We start from the raw sequence: 19,574 nt of genomic DNA on the forward strand, positions 1-19,574 counted from the left end.
CTCCGGCATCTTAAAAGACAGTGCTGGGAAAGGCAGCAATGACGGGAGTGACAGACAGACCTGGAGAAACCACTGCACCCTTTTTCTTAAAGCCCCTGCAATTACCTTCTTTCTAGTTGGGAATCTCTCTCAGTGATTATCTGGCTCTTCTGATTTTCATCAGCTGGAGAGCTGCATCTCTGGGATTATCCTCTCAGCATCCTTGCCTGCCCCTTAATGTCACAGGCTTTGGCCAGTTAGTCCAGTTATAGCTTCTCTCAATTCCAGCCTCATCCTCCTGCAAGAGTAACTCACAAATAAAGCAGAGTGGGAGTTTCCATGTTAGTGTGCTTTTCTCGAGCCCTCGGGAAAGGTCCTGAACATGATTTCTTCCGCTTGGATGGAAAGAGGTATTCCTGTTAGAGCCTCCATGAAATCACAGTCTTTTTTTTTTTTTTTTATGAAATGTAAAACAAAGTAAATATTACCTTAGAGTCTCTTATTCGTGTTGCAATAAAACGAGAGACTTCCTTGGAAATAAGTTTTAAGACACAAGTCTTGTAATGTTCACATTTATTGGAGTGGAGTTCACAGCTGACCCGAGGTCTGGAAGGTTTGGAAGCAATAGCCTGTGTGAACTTCCAATTCTTCCTCCTCCGGCACAAGGTGCAAAACTGGACAGTTATTCAGAGACTTCCCCACCCTCTGTAAGCTTGTGTGCTCATATATCTCTCATGGTACATAAAGAATGACATATTGCAGTGAATCTGCTGAGAATAGCTTGTAAAATACATCATTATATGAATCAGCCTCATTAGAAGTCTCCCTTTCTCATGATTTAAAACAGACGCAGTACTTGCAGGAGTGGAAACCAGTGCTTTTTTTTTTCTTCTTTTTTTTTTTTTCTTTTTCTTTTTTCTCTGTTGCTGGCGTGTTGTGTTCAACCAAATGTTGAAACAGAAAAAAATAGTTCTCTGAACTTAGGGCCAGAATTAGAAAGCAAATAGCGCATTACCCTGATGCCTCTCTGGCATAATTAAGGTCTCGGGTGTTTCCCTGGGTATATGACTTTCCAGCTTTGTTAATAAAATATTATTTTGCTCCTCTAAACAGCACAAAGCTGCATTCTTTGCATACTCCAAATCCCCCTGACTCTGGACCCTCTAACACCTCACATTCAGCATCCTCAGCCATTCCAGGCTTCTCTCCCCCAGCTGCTGCTGTGTTTATGAAGGGGATTATCCGACATGGTGCCTGTGATAGCAGGAGACAAGGCTCGGTGACCCAGGGGGCCTCTCTCAGTCCGATTTTATATAAGGACTGGCGTACCAGGTGCCTCCCAACCGCATGACTCAGACCCTGTTCAGACTGCCCGTATGCTGGTGCAAGCACTTGGAAATGAGCTCAGTGGTGTCAGTGTTTTACCTTAGACAAGGCTACAGCAGATGCACGCCAAGTGACGCGCCACAAATCGCAGCAGCCCTGGGCTGGTGGCCATATCATGCAGGACTCATGGCAGAAAAGGGATGTGTCTTTGCTCCAAGGCAATGAAACAGCCTCCTCCAGTCCCCTTTGCCCTCTGCGCTTAGTAGAGCACGCTGAAAAACTGCAGGTACAGCAACTTTTTACTGTTTCTCTCTTGTCACTTCAACATCAGGGAATGTATTGCTATTATTTCTTTCAAGCCCCAGCAATACACACTCTCTACAGCATGTTTTGCCTTATAAACCTCTGGCTGCACTCTTCTGAATAAAATGGATTTTTAATCAAGTGCGATAAGTGCAATTACTCAGCTATCCTCAGTTCTGGCCTCCTGGTGCTCCCAACCCTGTAGTTCACGATCCCTGCTGGGATGTTCTGCCTTGTGGGCTTGTCACCAAAGAGCCTCATGTGCTGAACACCGTGGTACATTTTTGTCTCCCACCCAAGATATTGGGCCATGAACACCACCAAGGGTCTTGTCACGCTCAAGGCTAGGACATCACAACTTTGCAGGCAAGTTGTATTTATCTTGAGCATACTTTTTTCCCAGACTCTGCTCTGATTTTTGCAAAAGTAGGTCCGGACTTGCAGCCTGGAGGAGTTTTACTCGCAGAGGTGATAAGCAGCTTCTCCTGCTCTACCCACGTAAGCTTCCATGGAAAGCACCACTTGCTCTGCTCTGCTGGTACCCACAGGCTTTAGACATTGACTTTTATCCTGCAGGACCCTCAGACTGCTCTTGAACCTGGAGTGCCTTCAGGGTTGAGAGCACAACCACGTCAGGCCCCATGGGGGTGTCTGAAGGCTGGCCATCAGTATCCAAGTTAGGACATAAAGGACCTGCTGGGATGGTCAGAAGCTGAACTACCAGGGAGTGAGACAGGGCTGGGAGCCCGACAGCTGGGAGGAAAGGAAGGACATCCATCTCCTGTGCTCTGAACATCTGCTTGCTTCTTTTTTTTTTTAATTTATTTCCAGTAGAAAATAAATCCCTGATTTTCCTAGGACCTTAGTTTGGCTGTACTAGCTAACAACCAATGGCTGGTGCTAAGGATTCAGCATAGTCCAAAGATAAAGAAGTCTGTGCAAAACCCCACGTATCCTGTTCTACCCCAGCTCAGTCAGGTGGTGGCATTTCAGGGCACAGAACAAACGCATTTCCACTCTATTTCTAGCCTCGATCTTCTGTTCCCAAACATTTTCCTTATTTGTCCTGACTTGAAGGATTTCTTTTTAATAGCAATTCACATAACCTTCGTGTCACCGCTGGTTCTGCCCTGACAGAAGCGGGTTTACTTCTCCTTATCACTCACTTCGTCTACCAAATGCCCTTTGCGTAAGACCTGTTGTGCTTTAGCTGTGGTTTTTGCCTTGAGGACTAGGCAGCCCTTTCAATGCCAGTCTTGCCTCCTTCCTCTTGGATTTGCTGGGGAGGATCTGGTTGCCAAAGCTGGGATTTCACAGCTGTGGTCTGACGGGCTTCCTATCAGTGCATACAAAAGAAGGGAGCGCACAGCAACAGCTCAATGCCCCCTTCAAGGCTTCTCAGCTGGAACAACTGCTGCGGTTTGAAGTTGTTTTGTTAACTTCTTTGGCTAATTGATAACATCTGCATCTCACCACCCTTTCTTGCGTCTCAGGCTACTTCCAAACAGATCAGATAGATAATGCTGCGGCAGATCTCGGTTTCTGTATTAGTGATATATTGTTACACTTTCCGAAAATGGTATTAAAACCTGGGGGATGTCTTCAGATAATGCTTCCTTTATAAAGGTTTCTTTCACACAGTCACAGAAACAAGCCCAGAGACACTAATAAAACTTCAGGTTATTCATTTGGCATCTCCCCTGTGATCATGGTCAGATAAAAAAAAACTTTTGAAATATTTCACACTATTTTCCTCTCTTTTTCCCTACTATACTACCTAAGTTTAACAATTACATTTAGGCTTTAAAATATTCGAATTAGCTTTTATTTTTCATTATTTTTCATTATCCTCGTATTACAATAGAAGAATCAGGAACTGCTACGTGTGATATTTTAGTAAATAAAGTCTTTGTATTCAAGATCGCTCTTGAAGTCTGGTAATACACAGTGACACCATATAGGTCCCAAGGAGACATTATGGTTGTAATGGAAATATCGTATATCTCATATCTCAGGTCTGATATATCAGCTCGGCCATAAAAAGAAACAGGATATTTGCAACTATATTTTAACAGGGATTTTGCTGTTACCATGAGAACATGGATTACTTAGAAATTTTGGTGAGAAAACTCTTAAATGGTTTCATCAGTGTCTAGTCCCAGGAGTGTTCAGTTCTTTCGCTGATATCGAAATAGCCATTAATGCAGTGAAAATCAGAAACTTATGAGTGTTTCATGGGTGTCTGACTGTACATCTCAGACTTAAGTCTCAGTACAGGTCAGATGGTCCCTTCTATCATATTTCAGGATTCCCAAGATCAAATCTGGGCTGTGCCTAGAGACAAATGTCCGCTATGAGTTCTCTATAGCTCAACGTTTTTCCATTTCTGGCTGGGCAGAGGTTCCCTCCTCCATCTCTCTGTTTCTAGCGGTGTTGCTGAGCAGGGCCCGGAGATGTCTGCAGGCCCTGTGATGTGCAAAGAGCTGATGTAAGCCAAGGCTCAAAGACTCGAAGTTGCTCAGCCAGCCAGAAGAGCCTCATGAAATTTCTTGTAAAAGGAATTTCTCAGGATTCAGAGAGACTAGTGTTACATAATCCTTCAGAAACAACATTTGACACAGGATAGGGCTATCCCCTTTATGAAGTCCCCAGAAGAACCTGAAAGATGCCATGAGAACTGTTATTACTGCAATTCTTTTATTTTGTGCCATTTCAGCATCGGTAACATCTACAAAAGAAACATAGATAAAATCCCAAACACAAATCTCTCATGACTTCACCTAATGCAAGCTCAACACATTTGGTCTTAATCTGAGTATCTGGGCTGGGATGAGTTCTGCAGAGCTGTAATAAAATAAATATTTTCCTGCACTGAGAATGGCTCAGCAAAAGGTTCAAAGTCAGGTCAGTGCAGAGTTCTTTACCCATGTTTTGCTAGACATAGAAATTTATCCTCACCTAAGGAGCTGTGAAAGCTCCACACTGGCTGGTGGAAGGGAAGGGACTTAAATCAAGTATCTCTTGCTCATTTTAAACATCAGATTCCATCAGAATTTGAGGAAGGCAACAGGTACAGCCCCAGATTCTGGAAACAAAAACATTTCCACTGGAAAAGTTAAAAATAAATGAATGGGGGAATTTCCATAGAGCTCCCTTTCCTGCTCTGCCCTATTCAAATTGGATTGCTTACAGAAACAAAGGGAACAAGCAGCCTCGTTACAGCAGACTTGTCCCAGGTGAGTAAGTGTGAGCTACTCAACAATTAGCAATACAGTGAGAGCTCTTTTAATTGTGTTTTTCAAACAAACAGGAACCACCTGTTCTGCCATTTTCATGCAGGAACAAAAGGAAGCATGATTCACAGGTACATCATAAAAAGGAAGGCAGAGAGGGTTGGAAGGATGTTTGTCATTTTGCTGCAGCACATGGTAGAGCTTGAAAACTTAATGACCAAGTATTTTATGTCATCGTGTGATTGAGGCACAAATAATATGAACAAATGAAGAATTCACTAAGGTTAGTGGTTTTCTGTTTTCTTGCAATTGCAACGTCTGTTAGCATGCTATAGATGAGAAGAAGTGCCCATCTTTTTGTGAGGTCATTCCAAAGCTGTCCCTGAAGAGAATATCATAGTACAAAAGCTATCATTAGCTAGGTGACTCTTGTCACCTTCTGTACAGCCAGGTGCTGCTGCAACTATATTGACATAATTCCCTTTTAAAATAGTGGGAATTGATTGTGAATTCCCAATATAAAATTCCACTTTTAAGTGGTGGTTCCTTGAAAGAATGTGAGCTAACGTGTAACTTTTCTAAAGGTTGATGTTTTCCTAGCATGAGAAGTGATCTATCCTCTACCTAACTGTACATTTGGTTACTGTTGGCTCTGTTTTGCTGGATAGAAATTCTGTGTTTCTTGTTTCCAGGCCCATACTAGTCTATAAAAAGAACTCAAGAGTTTGACCAAACTTCTGAAGAGGACTGTAGGCTGAGCTAGACATGGATGCAGGAGTTCTAGTTCCAGGTCTTACATCTCTGACTAATTATTAATTGTTGTGAATCAGCCCTTGGAAAGGTCAGCCATAAGCACCCCAGATTATCTCAGCTCAAAGCAACGATATCAGGTGCACCCTTGCAGGCCCAGGTTAGCAAGAAAACCACCATGTGCTCATAGTGGAAGTGGATGACACTCTACACCTTGACCCAGAAACTTTACCACCCATTTAAATTCATCAAGTACAGTGAAAGTAATCTTATCCCTCTAGGTAGGCTCCAGCTCTCCTTGTCCCATGGCATGATAGTTTACTGAGTTACTGCAGAGGCTGCTCCAGGAGGAGATGTCTCTCTTGGTTGAACTTACCACAAACATCATCAGCTGTGATGTCTTTTCAGAAGAGGACTTTTAAGGAAAGATTGAGGCAAGTATGTATTGTTTGTTCCCTGGCTGCCAGTAGAGAGGCTGATGTGTCCTGTCCTTGCAGAAGCAGTGGCTGGTTAAGTGAAAGTATTTCTTTATGGCCATTGCCATTTATCCTTTCATTTTGAAGCAGCACTAATCTCTCTCCTTTTAGGGTGTGTCGGTACATTTACAGACTATGATAAGTTGCCCTGAATTGAAGGGTTTACAACCATATGTATATTTTTTGATTTTGGGACACATATAGATCATGTTAAAAACCAGAAGTCCATTGTTCAATCAATCAAGTTAATCCTGGTGCTCCTTGATAACTATAGCTATCGCATTTCAGAGTGATTTTACTGGATATTACTGGGATTACTTGTAGTAGCCACTCAGTCTAGACAGGGGTTTCTATTACAGTGAACACAGACAAAAGGGTAAGAAATATTAATGCCCAACATCCATTAACCATGCACAAACTGCATATCAGAGAGTGGATCCTGTTCACTTGGCTGTGGTTTCCCCTCCCTTTTGTGTATCTCTCAGGAGGGCACTGGCTTTTTTAATTAAAAAAACAGGTTGTCCCTTTAATTTTAAAGGAAAAGAGCTGCTTGGAAATCTTGCCATTTAGAGATAAGGGGAGTTAGAGATCTCTTGTTGGACTGTACTGATATGGAAAGGTCCATGTATTTTGGCTTGAGAGTTGTCTTCAGGATGGCCTGTCTCTTATGGCCTCTCCTCCAAGTTGCGAGTAGAGTCATGGTCATTCTGCTGATATGGACAGCTTAGAAACTCGGAGGACCTCTGAGAAACATATCATTGTGAGAGTATGGTGAAATCCATCCCAAGACTGTCATCAGGGCCAGATAAAATTATACTACCCGTTGTTTCTGAAACAAAGCCACTTAGAATGAGAAGCACTCCAGGAATGCTGGTCCTTGAATAAATGTAATGTGGCAGTGACATGTAGTTCCCACCATCCCTAGAAGATAATTCAGCTGCAACTAAATTAAGACAGTTGGCTGATTAAAATTAGACCTAGTTAACAGGGCACTGAGTGAGGTAATAAAGTTAAACTTTAAAGCATTTCAAACTCTCATTATGTTATTCCACATGTTCGGGCTCATAACGTATGGGCAAACATTGTATTTGCTGCTTAGACTGCTTGTTGTGTCCCAGATGTTATTTTGGGTATGCCATATTTCAAATTGTTGTCAAGTTGCCTGTGATAGCTGAACTTCCAGCAGGTCTTCCCAAGTACATTACGAGTTAGAGTAACAGTAGAAACACTTAAACACTTCACTTACATGTTACCTGCTGTACTGTACTCACTTGCCCAAAGATGATGATATTTTCTTTTTTTGGTGTCCTTTTAAGACTTTGGGAATTAAAAGCTAACTACCTTGCTGTTTGAAGGGTCTACAGTTCCTGTGGAATCAAAATTTTCTAAATCTTTTTCTCTTTCAAACAGCACAAATCAGTATTTCCAGTTATATAGGAAGCTTGCAATTATTGCAAGATTACCTTAATCCCTGGGTGATGAGGTCAATTTGGTGCTATTTGGGTACATAAATCAAGATTTTCCTGCAAAACTTTGGGTATGGGCCTAGGGAACATGCCCTGCATGGCCACTGCTCTGAAACCACTTCTGTATCTGAGAGCTGACTTCAAAATGTTTGACTGCGGTGGGCACCGGGCACAGCCTGCACTGCTGTACCTGTCAGTGTCTTTCACTGTTCACCTCAAATCTTCCACAGTAAATATGCCCATGACATGAAGCCTTGTCTGCTGCTTGGCGAAGCTCAGCAGTGCCTTTGGTGGCTCCCAGGTCTTCTGTCCAGTCAGAGGAAATAAGTAGTGGAAGTGTCTTGATTAGTTAGTCCCTGTTGCTGTAACTCATTCTAATCTGATGCTTTACAATCCTAAACATTTTTTATACTGTGAGACGAGGGTTGTGTTTATATCCATGTCTTACAACACGGAAAAGGTGCCACCAAGAAGTTAAAGGTCCAGGTTTGTGTAAGTACCCAGTTCTCCGGGTCACTTTCCTCAGCAGTCGGTCTCTTAATACAGTTATGGACACGTTGTGTTGGAGCAGGGCGATGCAGCTGGGCTCTCCTAAATTTTAGGCTTACAAATGAACATATTTGTCTTGTTGTGTACATGTCTATTGGGATCCAGCAGCTGAAGGCCTGCTTGCCTTGCTACACCTCCTCGCTTGAACTTTCATTTCATTTTTGGCTAATTCCTGCTGACGTTCACACCTGGTTGGTGGACAGGGTCGCTGTTTTCAGACTTGCTGAGGAAGTTGGAAATGCAGGAGGCTTCTTATGCATGGTCCTCTGTGATCCCTTCTCTCTTGCCTGCTGCTCGCTCCAGGAAGCTTGGCTCTGTGGGGTCAGAGGATGACCAGAACCACTGGGAACCACTTGTGGTGGTGTGGGATGAACTGTTGGGCAGGATGATGAAAGTCCTGAGATTCTCTGTGCGTTTCCTGACCAATATATGCTTCTTGATAAATCCATTGCTTGTCTGTACTGTTGCCTCCTTCAGTCCCTGCTTCCTGGCTGCACAGCTCAGCACTGGATTCAAGAAGCAAAATCTTTCTCAGACCTAGAGACAGTCCAGGGATGCATTGATTTACATGGCCTAAGATAATGGCCTCAGACTGTCCTTTGAGGTTTTCTGTATTTCTTTCATTGCTTCCCAAATGCCACTCAGATTCCTGCAACCTGAGCAATCAGCGGTACCGTACTGGGGTTGTTAACTTCAGATTAAACCTCTGTTAAACTTTGGTGGTGGTGTGGACATCTTGGAAGTTACAAAGTATGAAGGAGATAATCTGTGGGAAAGGCTGATGGCATTTCATTAGCCATCTGGCTGGGAGATCCTGATCAACTTTACTTCAACAGCGTTTCGCAAACTGTAGAAGTTTAAATGATAATTAATAACAACATTCATCTCAGCTATTCTCTTGGTGAAGCTCTTGCTCTAACGTTGGCTTTCAATGAAGATATGCCATTGTAAGCTTTCATTTTATACAGAGAAAAATGCTTTTAAAGTTCCAGATTTAGAAGCTTTTACAGAGCTTAATAAAAATTCCCTTTTTGGGCAAAGTGCAGTTGACAGCTGTACTGGTACTGATGGTTTCTATTTAAAAACATGTTCCTTTCATTTGCTGCATCTTGCAGCTGCTGAGAATCTTCTGTTTTGCTTCCTCTAAGTTCCTCTCTCTTACCATCTCGCAGGCATTGGAGTGAGGGGCCAAGTGCCTGGAACAACAGCAGTGGAGAGAAGCTGCTTTTAATTTCTCCCTCCCTTGACTCAGCTCTCTGTATTGATGTGGGAAAGATCTGGACAAGTACCAGGTATTTGCATTATAGACTTGTTGGGACAGAGGCTACTCATCATCTTGAAGTTGTGCATTTCCTTGAACAGCAAGGCCCTATACCATCAATACCATCAGTAACAGTGGTGCTATGGGACTCTGCTAAAGGGGTGTGCATGTGACCATCCAAAGAGAGCTTGTTTTCTAACATCCACCACAAAGTCTTCATGTTCTGTATGTAGCAACTATAAATGCTGTTAATTTAGACTGGCCTTGAAAAGACTGATAGGCAACTATAACCAGAGTTAAGATGTACTAGTCTGGCAAAAAGCCACATGAATTTACTGGGTAAAACCTCTGTCTGGGGAGTCCAGGACCTGGCTCATCCTCCTGTTGGTTTTCTGGATGCCCCTTGCTTCTAGGAGGCAGTTAGCAATGTGAAGAAAAGGCAATCATGTTAATCTCCTGCCTAACTAGTAGCTGGATCTCTTTACCAGCTTAGCACTTCTGGGCCATATATCCATGTAGGAACCCCAGTTGTACTTCTTTTTATGTGTATTGACTTAGTGGAGTGCAAACATGTTAAAAAGTTCACTTTCTCCTTTATACGAGTCTATAAAAAAGCTCTTAAAATGGAGTCATAGGGTTTCAATGAGACAAATGAATGATCAGCCGAGAGCTAGCAGTCCTTTCCGATGGATTAGGTGCTTTACTGTGAGGAATGGCAAGATGCTAATCAGCCTGGAGAGTTTTCATGCCTCCAGCACTATGTAATGACACGAAATATTACGATGCCTCCAAGTTATAATGGAATAGGCTGGTAGGATGCAGTAATAGGTATCACTCATGATATTTGATTCCAGTTAAAACTACGTTTTCGAGTCTCTAGGCAGCAGAGATTTCTTATGCATTTATGGGAATTTGAGTAAAACTAAACATACACACACTAGCTTGGAAATTTTTCTAACAGTTATTTGGGCACAGTGACGTGCAGAAATAATTGTAAACACATGCACAAGTAGATCAGTGTGTGTTTTCAGTGACTACTTTTAGGAGAAATAACACATTAACATATTTTCTGAATTTTGCAAATGCACTGCAAGATTGCAGCTCAATAAACCTAACTTTATATGTTCTTTTAAACTGATGACACGGTATTATATCAAGATGTTTTCCAGTTGGGATTTGGGAAGCCGTAAGACATGACAGAAGTGTTCGTAATCAGACATTTCAGCACAATTTTTGACTCACACGGAGCTGATCAAAAATCAGCTCTCCGGCAAGGAACGGATCTGTTTACAAGACTTACTGTGGAAGGGATCGGTCCCACTGCCAGGGCAGTAAAACACATCCACTGCAATCGCACAGGAGCAGGTCACAGCTTACCAGAAGGAATCACTTACTGTACAGAACTGTTACACTTCAGTTCTGCACACTGAGAAATCTTGGGTTATGTCCTGGAACTTATATTTGCAGGGACGTTTATGTTCCGTGTTGGTCACTGAGATCACAAACGTGGTCAATCAGTGAGAAAAGAAAGAAAATGGAATATTTCACCTGCTTCCCCCCAAACACCCAGGAGCGGTGGTGTTATTCTGGGGAGAGCGAGAAACACGGAAGTGTTTGGATACAGTCCCCAGATAGCTCTATTTCTAGAGGCTTTCTACAAACAAACATGGTGAAAACAGGAAAATTTCACTACAAGCACCACAAAGATGCTTTTTTTCCCCTCTGCTGGGAGCTCCTGGAGGTTTTCACTTTGAGTACTGCCTGCTGAGCTCTGAAAGGATGCACTGAGCTAGTGCTGAGGTTTGCTAATGATGAGGCTGGAAATGGTTAACTAATGCTGCTCATGGGGCTAGAAGATCAACATTCATCCCTGGCACAACTCTTTAGGAATTGTGCCAGGAACCAGTAGCTGAACTTCTCCCTAAGAGCAGAGGACAGCACTACTAAATGCCTGGAGTCTTAAATGGTTGCTCGTTTGTCAAGGTGACACTTGTGGTCTTGCTGAAGCACGAGCTGAGAGACATCTCTGTTACCCAAAGAAATGTGTAACCAATGGAGCTTGAGCACTTACGTTGTTGTTACAATAGCAAACGTTATCTACATAATTACAAAGTTATGTTCTGATAGGGATTCTTATTTAAGCCTGTTACATGCTCCAGCAAAGCAGAAAATCCCTTACTGAGTACCGTTAATAATGGAGCATTAAGAATACACTGTTTTCTTTCCTTGCTTTATATACACCTATTTATTTTTCAAATGACTGTATTTTGGTACTTTCTAGGATTTCTCTCCTGGGTGCTGGAAAGGTCTTTCCCCTGGACCTGACGACAAGAGGCAATGTCACTGCGAATGTTTCTGGTAAGGTTCCCTTTGCCTTTCGGGGACTGGCTCTCTCCCTCCCACCAGGCTCTGTGAGGGTCTGGGATTGGGATTTAGCTGGGAGACGAAGTGTGGGGAGTTTGTCAACCCTGGAGGACGTGCGTGGCCTAGAAGAGCCCGATAAATTTCAGAGAGGTTTTTCTGTAAGGATTAAACTGAGCTTTCTTGTGCAGAAATTCGTGTTATGGTGCCAGAAGACTAAGACGCCCCTGACTTGTGTAAAGTTTTAATTCTTAGGTAGTGCTGTGTGGAGCCAGGAGCTGGAATCGGTGATCTTTGTGGGTCCCTTCCAACCCGATACACTGTGATTCTGTTCTGTGATTCCTCTAGCGATCGAATTAGTAGAGTCCAGTGAGGTTAGCAGAGTCATGGATGTCCCAAGCATGGACCCCACCCAGGCAGCGCTCCGGTGGTGGTGGTGGGGATCTCCTGGGAGTCGTCCTCGGGCTGAGCGGCTTTGTCAGGCAGGCAGATGAGCGGGGTCCTTGCAGCTGCTGGTGAGCCTCCCCCAGCAGCATCTGGCCTCCTGAGCATGGGCAGCCAGCCTGGCCCTCCCCAAACAGGCAGAGTAAAGGTGCAGCATCCTAGCGTGCTGGCCTGTGATCAGCTTGGGAAATATGAAATATGCTGCTCATGGGCAGCAGAGGCATTGGCAGAACATACAGCCAATAATAAAAATAAGCCTTAATCAGGCTTTGCGTGCTGAGCCAGTGGGAGTTTGTACCCAGCAAGGCTGAGGAACTGCTCCTCCACATAGAGCTGTGTGTAGCTGTGGGCAGGTGTGTTGGAGGAAGCCACCCGAGGGACCCACTTTCCTCCAGGGATCCCCATGCTGCAGAGCCCTGTACTTGAGGATGGTTCAGCAGGCTGTGCTGTACCTACCCTGCCTCAGGTAAGTTCCTGCTAGGATGCATCTTACCTGTGCTGTGGGAAACGAGCTTGTCTCGCCAGTTTTAAGGCACAGCAGTAACTTAAGCAATGGAAAAAGGACCCAGAGTCAACCCCTTTCCTGGGCTGGGCACTCGCGGAGCTGGTAAGTGTAACACTAACATTACGTGGCTTTATTATGAACATGTGCAAGCTCGGATTTAAAGGCCAGTGGCTAGACAGAGGAAGCATTTAGTGTGAGTGGGAGGAGGGAAGCATCTATTGTGCCAATACAAAGGATGAGTAATTACTCCAGGAACAGCTGCGGTGCCCCTGAAACTGCAGAAGACCAGCTGATTCCTGCCATGCCTCCCCAGCCAAGAGGCAGCACCTGAGGCCTGCCAGGTAAAAGCTGGGCTCTGTGCTTTGTCCAAGTCCTTACAACCCCACTTGGAGGGAAGTGAGCAGGGAACAGGCTTTGCTTCACTGCTTAAAGAGTTACTCAAAAAGAGGGGGGGGGGGGGGGGGGAATACCTGGGAGAAATAGTTCAGTCCAAAGTAATATTTACTTGGGTGCTTAAAACTTTGTAAAATGCCCCGGAGGTCACGAGCCATTCATCCTGCTGTGTATTTCCCTTTAAGAAGGTGCTTGTAAGTAGTACTGGAACACATGTGTGATGAGGGGTTGCCATGGCAAACAGGTTTTGGCACTGTTTAAGACAGAGTTTTATTACACAGCAGAATAAATAAGCATGTTAAAGCCGCATACAGTAACTTGTTGGCACATACATTAATGCTCCCAAGGGTTGCAATAACTTAAGCACCCTCCCTTTAAACATTTTTCAGTGTTTTTTCTTTTTTTATTGACTACATGCATTTAGTATTAGGGCTAGGAATGTCCCATTTCCACCCCCTTTTGAAGTGAGTAATTGAGGCAAAAAAGGAGGACTGTCTAATAAATCATAAAGGCCCATTGTACCCAGACAAGAGGGACGATTTTTCCTTTCCTAACCTGCGTGAGGATAAGCCAGCAGGAGACCAGACTGCGTGCGAAATCCCAACCTGCTCCCTCTAGACGTAGGAGTAGATTGTGTTTATACTTCTGATAGAGCCGAAATGATCAGAAATAGTTTCACGCCGATTTCTGCAGTTTCTTCCTTGCTGGTTTGTGCCAAGCCAGCCTCCCACCACATCACAGCAGCGAGGTAGTTACTTCAGCTTCGGCACTTCTTGAGCTACACGTTTGGTTCCATTTGGCTCCCAGTTTACACCAGTGAGTCCCCAGCAGGTCTGGAAATCCTCCCAGCTCCAGGGAAGTGCTACAGGGAGGCGAAAGGCAAATCTGGGCCTGTAAGAAGGCTCAGGCTTGTGGTGCTCTTAAAGGTGAACATAAATTACTCTTTATAATGAAAGCTCTGGTTTAAGAAGAGTTATTAGTGTATTAGGCTGGGCTTTATTAGCTCAGAGCTTTCAGAGCCATGTGGGAGGTGTGACACTGGCTCCCTCTTCTGTGGGAAGCAGTAACCTTTCTGCGTGGAGAACTTTAAAGCTGCCAGAAGCAGGCAAAGCCCACAGAATCTCCCCCATCTCCTCCCACCTCGGTTACACTGGCATAAAAGCACATTAGTGCAGACGTGATCAGATAATGCCTGGTTGTAAGGCCAGTGGCACAGCCCTGCCTCCTCTCCTGGGGAGTGAAGGATGGCAGAAGCCTTCAGCAGAGCTGGTGGTAACCGTTTCCTTTGTGGGGAATTGGCAAGAGCGATGGGCCCAATTCTTTGTTTTATTGGTGAGCTGGGCAGTTTCTGGTGAAGGGTGACAAAGTAGAGATGCTCACCTGAAAAAGAGATTGCGGTCAGTACTGGCTGCTTTTATACACAAGTCAAATGCTTTGCATGCTCCCTGTGTTTTTAGGATGAGGACTGTAATGTGTCTTACTCTTAGGGCCCTCTTTGCCTCTCACCATCTTACCAAAATGAGCCCGCAGCCATCAACGTGACCATCAGAGCCGCTCAGCTCTCCTAAACTTTTTCAGTACGCTCAGCCATTGCTGAACCACTCCCGAGCTTCACAAAACGGGAGGGGGAAAAGAAAAGTTGATTATTTTAAATGAAACATACACATCTGTAACACTGCAGGCTGATAGGCTCATTATGAGAAATAATAAGAGAAACCATAAGGGAGGGATATTGTGTGGAGAAAAAAAAAAAAGGGAGGTGATTTTTTTTAGGAGGTTTTTAGGCCTAGAAAGGTGTCTCCTGGGCATAAGCGGAGTTGAAGAGCTACTGCTTCCTTCTGGTTGTTTGGATTTGCTTGCAATTAAAGCCTAGTGGAGCTGTCAGGGGCTGTTGACAAATATATTATAGCCAACTTAGGTTAAGTGAGAATTACTTAAAATTAATCCATCTCTGCACAATATTCCTGTTTCACTTCAGAAGAATGCGCCAGGAGGAGTAAGTACAATCCTGACAATATTCGGGGAACCTCCTCAAGGTGGAAATTTGCAAATAGGGCTACTGTAGTATGTAATGAGAAGCTGCAGGGCTTTCAATTATCCCACATAGTCTGTCTCTTTGCAACTTGACTGACAGCTAATTATGCTGGTGCCATTTTTTTGGCAGTGGAATTTAATCTCCCAGATGGAAAGCAAATCAATCTGCCCATCGCTGCAGCTGAGGCATACTTTGGCTCAACTTTAATTTATTCTCCTAAGCCTAAGAAGGCTAGTCATTTCAAGGTGCAGAAATATCAAATTTCTTCTGTTAGCCAGGCTGGTGAGAAAGCGGGGAAGAGCTGGGATTTCGTAGGCTACGCTGTGAAGCGTTGTCGCTCCTTGCTTTGTATTAGGGAACGGCGGTATCATCTCCCCTTGATTCCTGTCCGTGGTGTCTGACAAGGAGGAAGCGTTTATGAGCTGGCTGCTAGTGATAATGGTTAAACATGAGTTGTGGAGGCATTAAGTAGGATTCGATGGAGGAATGAACTAAATCTCTGAAGAACTCAATACAGAAAGGAATTGGTGGCAATTTTCAAGCGCTTTAGCCAGTGTGCAATAGCCTGGTTCCCATTGGGTTTCACGCCGGGGATATAAATACAATCCTTCTACTTACCTGCACTCTTCAGGCCTATCAATTATGCTGCTCCCTCTGGGTTGCCACTGCAGCTTTAGGTATTACTGTCCTCCGTAAAACCACCACGGAGCACAGTATGTCACTAGTTACCACGGGCTACAGACCTGATCTTCGAGTGCCCGGGCACCTGCAGCTCCTGTCAATGCTGTTATTCAGGCTAGAAAACCCAATTTTAGCTAGGATCAAGGGGAAGAGAGCTCACAAAAACTTGGTGTTAACACAGGGAAATTGGAGCCTTGTTTTTCTGCAAACTTCTGCTTGTTTGGCTAACAAGGAGTCTTCTCGCTGTTTCAGCCTGTGCACCCCTGTTCCGTGCTTTATCTTACCTTTTGGTGTACTCTCTCTGAATTCTTAGCTTCTCAGATTCATCAGATGTCTGGAGAGAAACAAAGTTCCTGCCTCCTTTTTATTGAGGAAAAGTATTTCTCAAAGTGCTCTGCTCAGGCCTGGTGCATCGGATTCCAGCCTTCCTCGCGCTTGCACAAATACTTCGCCGACTTCACCATGGTATGTCTGAATGCTGAAGGATCAGAAGCTCTCCCTTCTAGCTATTAATATCTTCACATTTTCATATAGTGCTTATAATCATGCTGATGCTGCTCCTAATGAGTCATAGAATGACGTTTTGTAATTATGATAAGCTTGTACATAAGCAGCATTTGTTCTCGGCAAAAAAGCCCCAATACATTTCTGTGCTTCCCATCGCCCACCTTTATTGGGATCAGCCTTTGCTTGGCCACCTTGCTTTTACTGATGCCCTCTCTCTGTTGCGGGGCAGGATGAGCTGAAGCAGCCTGGGTCATACCCAATGTCCAGGGCATGTCTAAGAGCAGTGGGGAGATCTCAGTCGGGGTTGTGGGCTGGATGCGAGTGCTAGGAGCCTGCTTGTACCTCTGACTCTGCCAAAATGCTACATCCAAATTCTGAAAAGTTGAGAGAGGAGCTGAAGCAAATGCAGCAAGTTTTGTTAATGAATCTTAAACTAATCATGAAGTAGGGAGGGCTGATTCGAGTGGAATGTAACATGAGACCCAAAGTCTAACCTGTCCGTCACTGCACTAATCATCCAGAAGACACATCTGTGCTGCTGTTCCTAAATAATCTGCCCTCCTCAAACTCTTTTAGAAAACTAGAGGTTACACAAATGTTGTTCATTGCTTCCATTTTGGGGTGGGGTGGGACGTGGGGGCTGGACTTCAGGAAGCAAGGACCCAAAGAGGCAGAAGAGCTGCAGCATGAATGCGGGCTGTTCCTCTGCAGAGGGGGGGCAGGGGAAAGACTCCAGATTTACATTTTTGCTTACTTCCTCTCTAGGGCAAAGTAACACTTCTGTCAGCAGCTAATTGCTTCTAAAACCCAGCCTGGCAACCTGACTGTGAATGTGGTAGGGTAATTATACCTGCTTAACTAATCACACAGGCTGTCAGCTTAGGATGAGAAAAGCTTTGGGAGGATGATAGCCTGCAAAATCAGAGCAAACTGCTGAAGTTACATGACTTTTGATGCACTCAAAATTCATTTTAATACCGTTCTTTCTCTTCCACAGTGGAAAAAGTCTGGACTAAAAGCAGAATAGTAGTGGAGAGCAAGATTTGAAGCAGTTGATTGAAATTGCTACTGGTGACAAAAAGCTTTTAACCTTTTAAAGTACCTGAATTGCTAAAGAGAGGACAGTGATTTTAACTGTTCTTTTCAGATAAGATCCCTAAAGGTCTTACCAAGAGAAGAACAAGCTGTAAAGGTACTTTGAGACTTTCTGTATGTGGCTCTCCTGAAGTGTGATTATTTTTTGCATGGAGCTTGCACACTTAACTATAACAAAATGCTAGGAAGATTCCCAAAGTGGTATCGTCTTGGTCGCAGTACATGTTAGCAGGAATTTCCTCTGTTTTCCTTGTTATGCATGTAACCAGATATGTTGCTTTTTAGGTTCTTGACCATATGCCATAATCTACTCGGGCTGCACCATGTGGCTGAGTTCAAGCTTGCTTCAGGATCTTTGGCTTCTGCTTTCCTGACAAAGCCTGCTGGATTTCAGGACCTCAGAGCAGCATTCTTCAGGCTGTGGGAAACATGGGTGAGTGCTGACTGGGAAGGCAAGGCTGTGTCAGAGACCACCAACTCCTCCTCTAGGCAAACTTCCCCTGCTCCAAGTGCAGTAGGGACCAGCTGGGCAGCAGTTCAAGGTCACTTTCAGAGCAGGCTGGGTCAAAGCAATGGAATCACAGTATTTACTGCAAACACCAAGGCTTTATGAGCTTTTAAGTGAATGCTAGGAAGGAGGAGGAAGCTCTGGTATTTGCACAAAAGGAGAATACAGCGATGCTGCCTATGAAACTACCTTCAAAATTGCCAGCAATTTTAAACAGGAGCAAAAGATGTTTCAGTTATGAGTTATAATGAGAACAGACTTCCTGAAAGCTCTCAGGCTGGGGCCCTGCCCACTGTGAGCATGGCATTGTCCTTCTTATTCAAGGCACTGTAAGAAGCACTGATAAGTGTTTCTGTTCACTGTGGGATGTGATGCTGAGAGCTCAGATCCTCACCAGGTGGGAGCTGCTCATGGGTCTTTATTGGCAAAAGGACCTGGATTCAAACAAGGCAAATTGCGTGTCACAAGCAATCTAATGGAGCAGTGGAGCTATTCGTGGTGCCAGTGGCTGAATAAGCAGAGAAGATTTGAAGCCAGGAGAAACAAGTCCATGTAATCTGAATTGCATTACAGTTTGCTTCAGGATTTTCATACTTGAAAGACAGAAGTTGCCATCCCTTCATTTTGTGTAACAGTGTAAAAGTCAGATTTAAATACCATGGGGTGTTGTACTTTTAACTACTTTGAAAATACACCTGATCAAACACTTTTCATGTTACTGACATCTAAATTTTGGGACTTAAAAAGACTTTACACATTACAGTAAATTCTACAGTGCAAAGAGGCCAAGAAGCTGTAATTTGTTGGGTACACAGTTGGTTTGATGTGTACACTCCTCCTGTATTAAAAATGCCCTTCTGAGCTTAACTCAGGGCCCTTTTCATATTATGTTTCCTTGTGACCCTCATCCATGCTTCTGTCTACTCTTCAATCCTTTTAGTGACACCTAGTGAAATTTGTGGAAAGTGCAGTGTGCCTTTCACAAATTCTAAAGTACTGCATCTTATTTATTGCCACTTAACCTGTTGCCATTAAAGACTGACACTTTGGCCATTTAAAAATTAAGTTTGCATTCTTAGTATGGTCAAACACCTTACATGTTTGATGCACAGAGTTAACTTACTCTCTGCTCCTCTTAACTTTGTGTACATGTTTAGAGCAGCACTGTTATCTTAAATTGTCTTCTAGTATTGTCACTGTTGTTCCTCTGGAGCACTCCACTTGAAACTGCAAGTATTCCAAATTCTGTGCAAAAAAACAAACTCTTGCAGGAGCTTAAACTATGTGTTTTTAATATTTGATATCCAGGATACATATACTGAGTCCTGAGCTTACTTTTAACAGTCAGTCAAATTTTGTCCACTCAGTGCTCTGGATCAACCCAGGATGGATGGGAAGCACTCTTTCATCAGCAAATGAAATTTTCTGTAGAAATCGAAAACGTATGCCTACTATATAGAAAGTAGGCTGAAGACTTCAAAGGAAGAGCTTCCTTTTCAGAGAGAGCATTCATATGCAATAGCTTTTGAACATGTAACCTCTTCTTTCTCAGAGTACAAAAACAAGTGGCTTCCGTAAGGTTTATGTTGGTATGGATTTCAGCTGTGCAAACTATATGGCAACCAGTACAAACTGGGCTCATAAAGATTTGGAAAAAAAAATAGAAAAAGGCTTCAAACAAGCCAATATTCAATGATTGGAA

General features: G+C 43.8%; 1 protein-coding gene across 9 annotated transcripts; it reads left to right on the forward strand.

The window, feature by feature from the left end:
- Nucleotides 1–4,929: 4,929 nt before the first annotated feature.
- Nucleotides 4,930–19,553, forward strand: LOC310881203 (uncharacterized protein). Of its 9 annotated transcripts, none has more exons than XR_014572198.1 (8): nucleotides 4,956–5,124; nucleotides 5,873–6,025; nucleotides 9,255–9,374; nucleotides 11,625–11,701; nucleotides 12,544–12,614; nucleotides 12,906–12,994; nucleotides 16,076–16,227; nucleotides 17,650–18,937. XR_014572198.1 is itself a non-coding variant. In XM_083798202.1 (8 exons), the coding sequence occupies exons 2-8, from the start codon at nucleotides 5,988–5,990 to the stop codon at nucleotides 19,336–19,338; spliced, it is 705 nt and encodes a 234-aa protein (XP_083654328.1). In that variant the 5' UTR covers nucleotides 4,958–5,124; nucleotides 5,873–5,987; the 3' UTR covers nucleotides 19,339–19,553. The 9 variants fall into 9 exon arrangements, 6 of the variants coding, with proteins under 6 accessions (XP_083654333.1, XP_083654329.1, XP_083654332.1 ...); XM_083798202.1 differs by lacking the exon at nucleotides 12,906–12,994 and adding an exon at nucleotides 19,240–19,553 and having other exon boundaries at nucleotides 4,958–5,124; nucleotides 17,650–17,797; XM_083798203.1 differs by lacking the exons at nucleotides 12,906–12,994; nucleotides 17,650–18,937 and adding an exon at nucleotides 17,267–17,633 and having other exon boundaries at nucleotides 4,949–5,124.
- Nucleotides 19,554–19,574: the final 21 nt, after the last annotated feature.

The sequence above is a fragment of the Anser anser genome, assembly GCF_964211835.1.
Source record: "Anser anser genome assembly, chromosome: 14".
Classification (NCBI taxonomy): domain Eukaryota; kingdom Metazoa; phylum Chordata; class Aves; order Anseriformes; family Anatidae; genus Anser; species Anser anser.

Coding starts and splice junctions, on each gene's coding strand:
- LOC310881203 (XM_083798202.1), top strand. CDS start 5,988: ATGTCTTTTCAGAAGAGGACTTTTAAGGAAAGATTGAG. Junction 11,702..12,543: donor TGTCACTGCGAATGTTTCTG/GTAAGGTTCCCT, acceptor ACTTTCCTCCAG/GGATCCCCATGCTGCAGAGC. Junction 17,798..19,239: donor TCAGGCTGTGGGAAACATGG/GTGAGTGCTGAC, acceptor TTGTCCACTCAG/TGCTCTGGATCAACCCAGGA.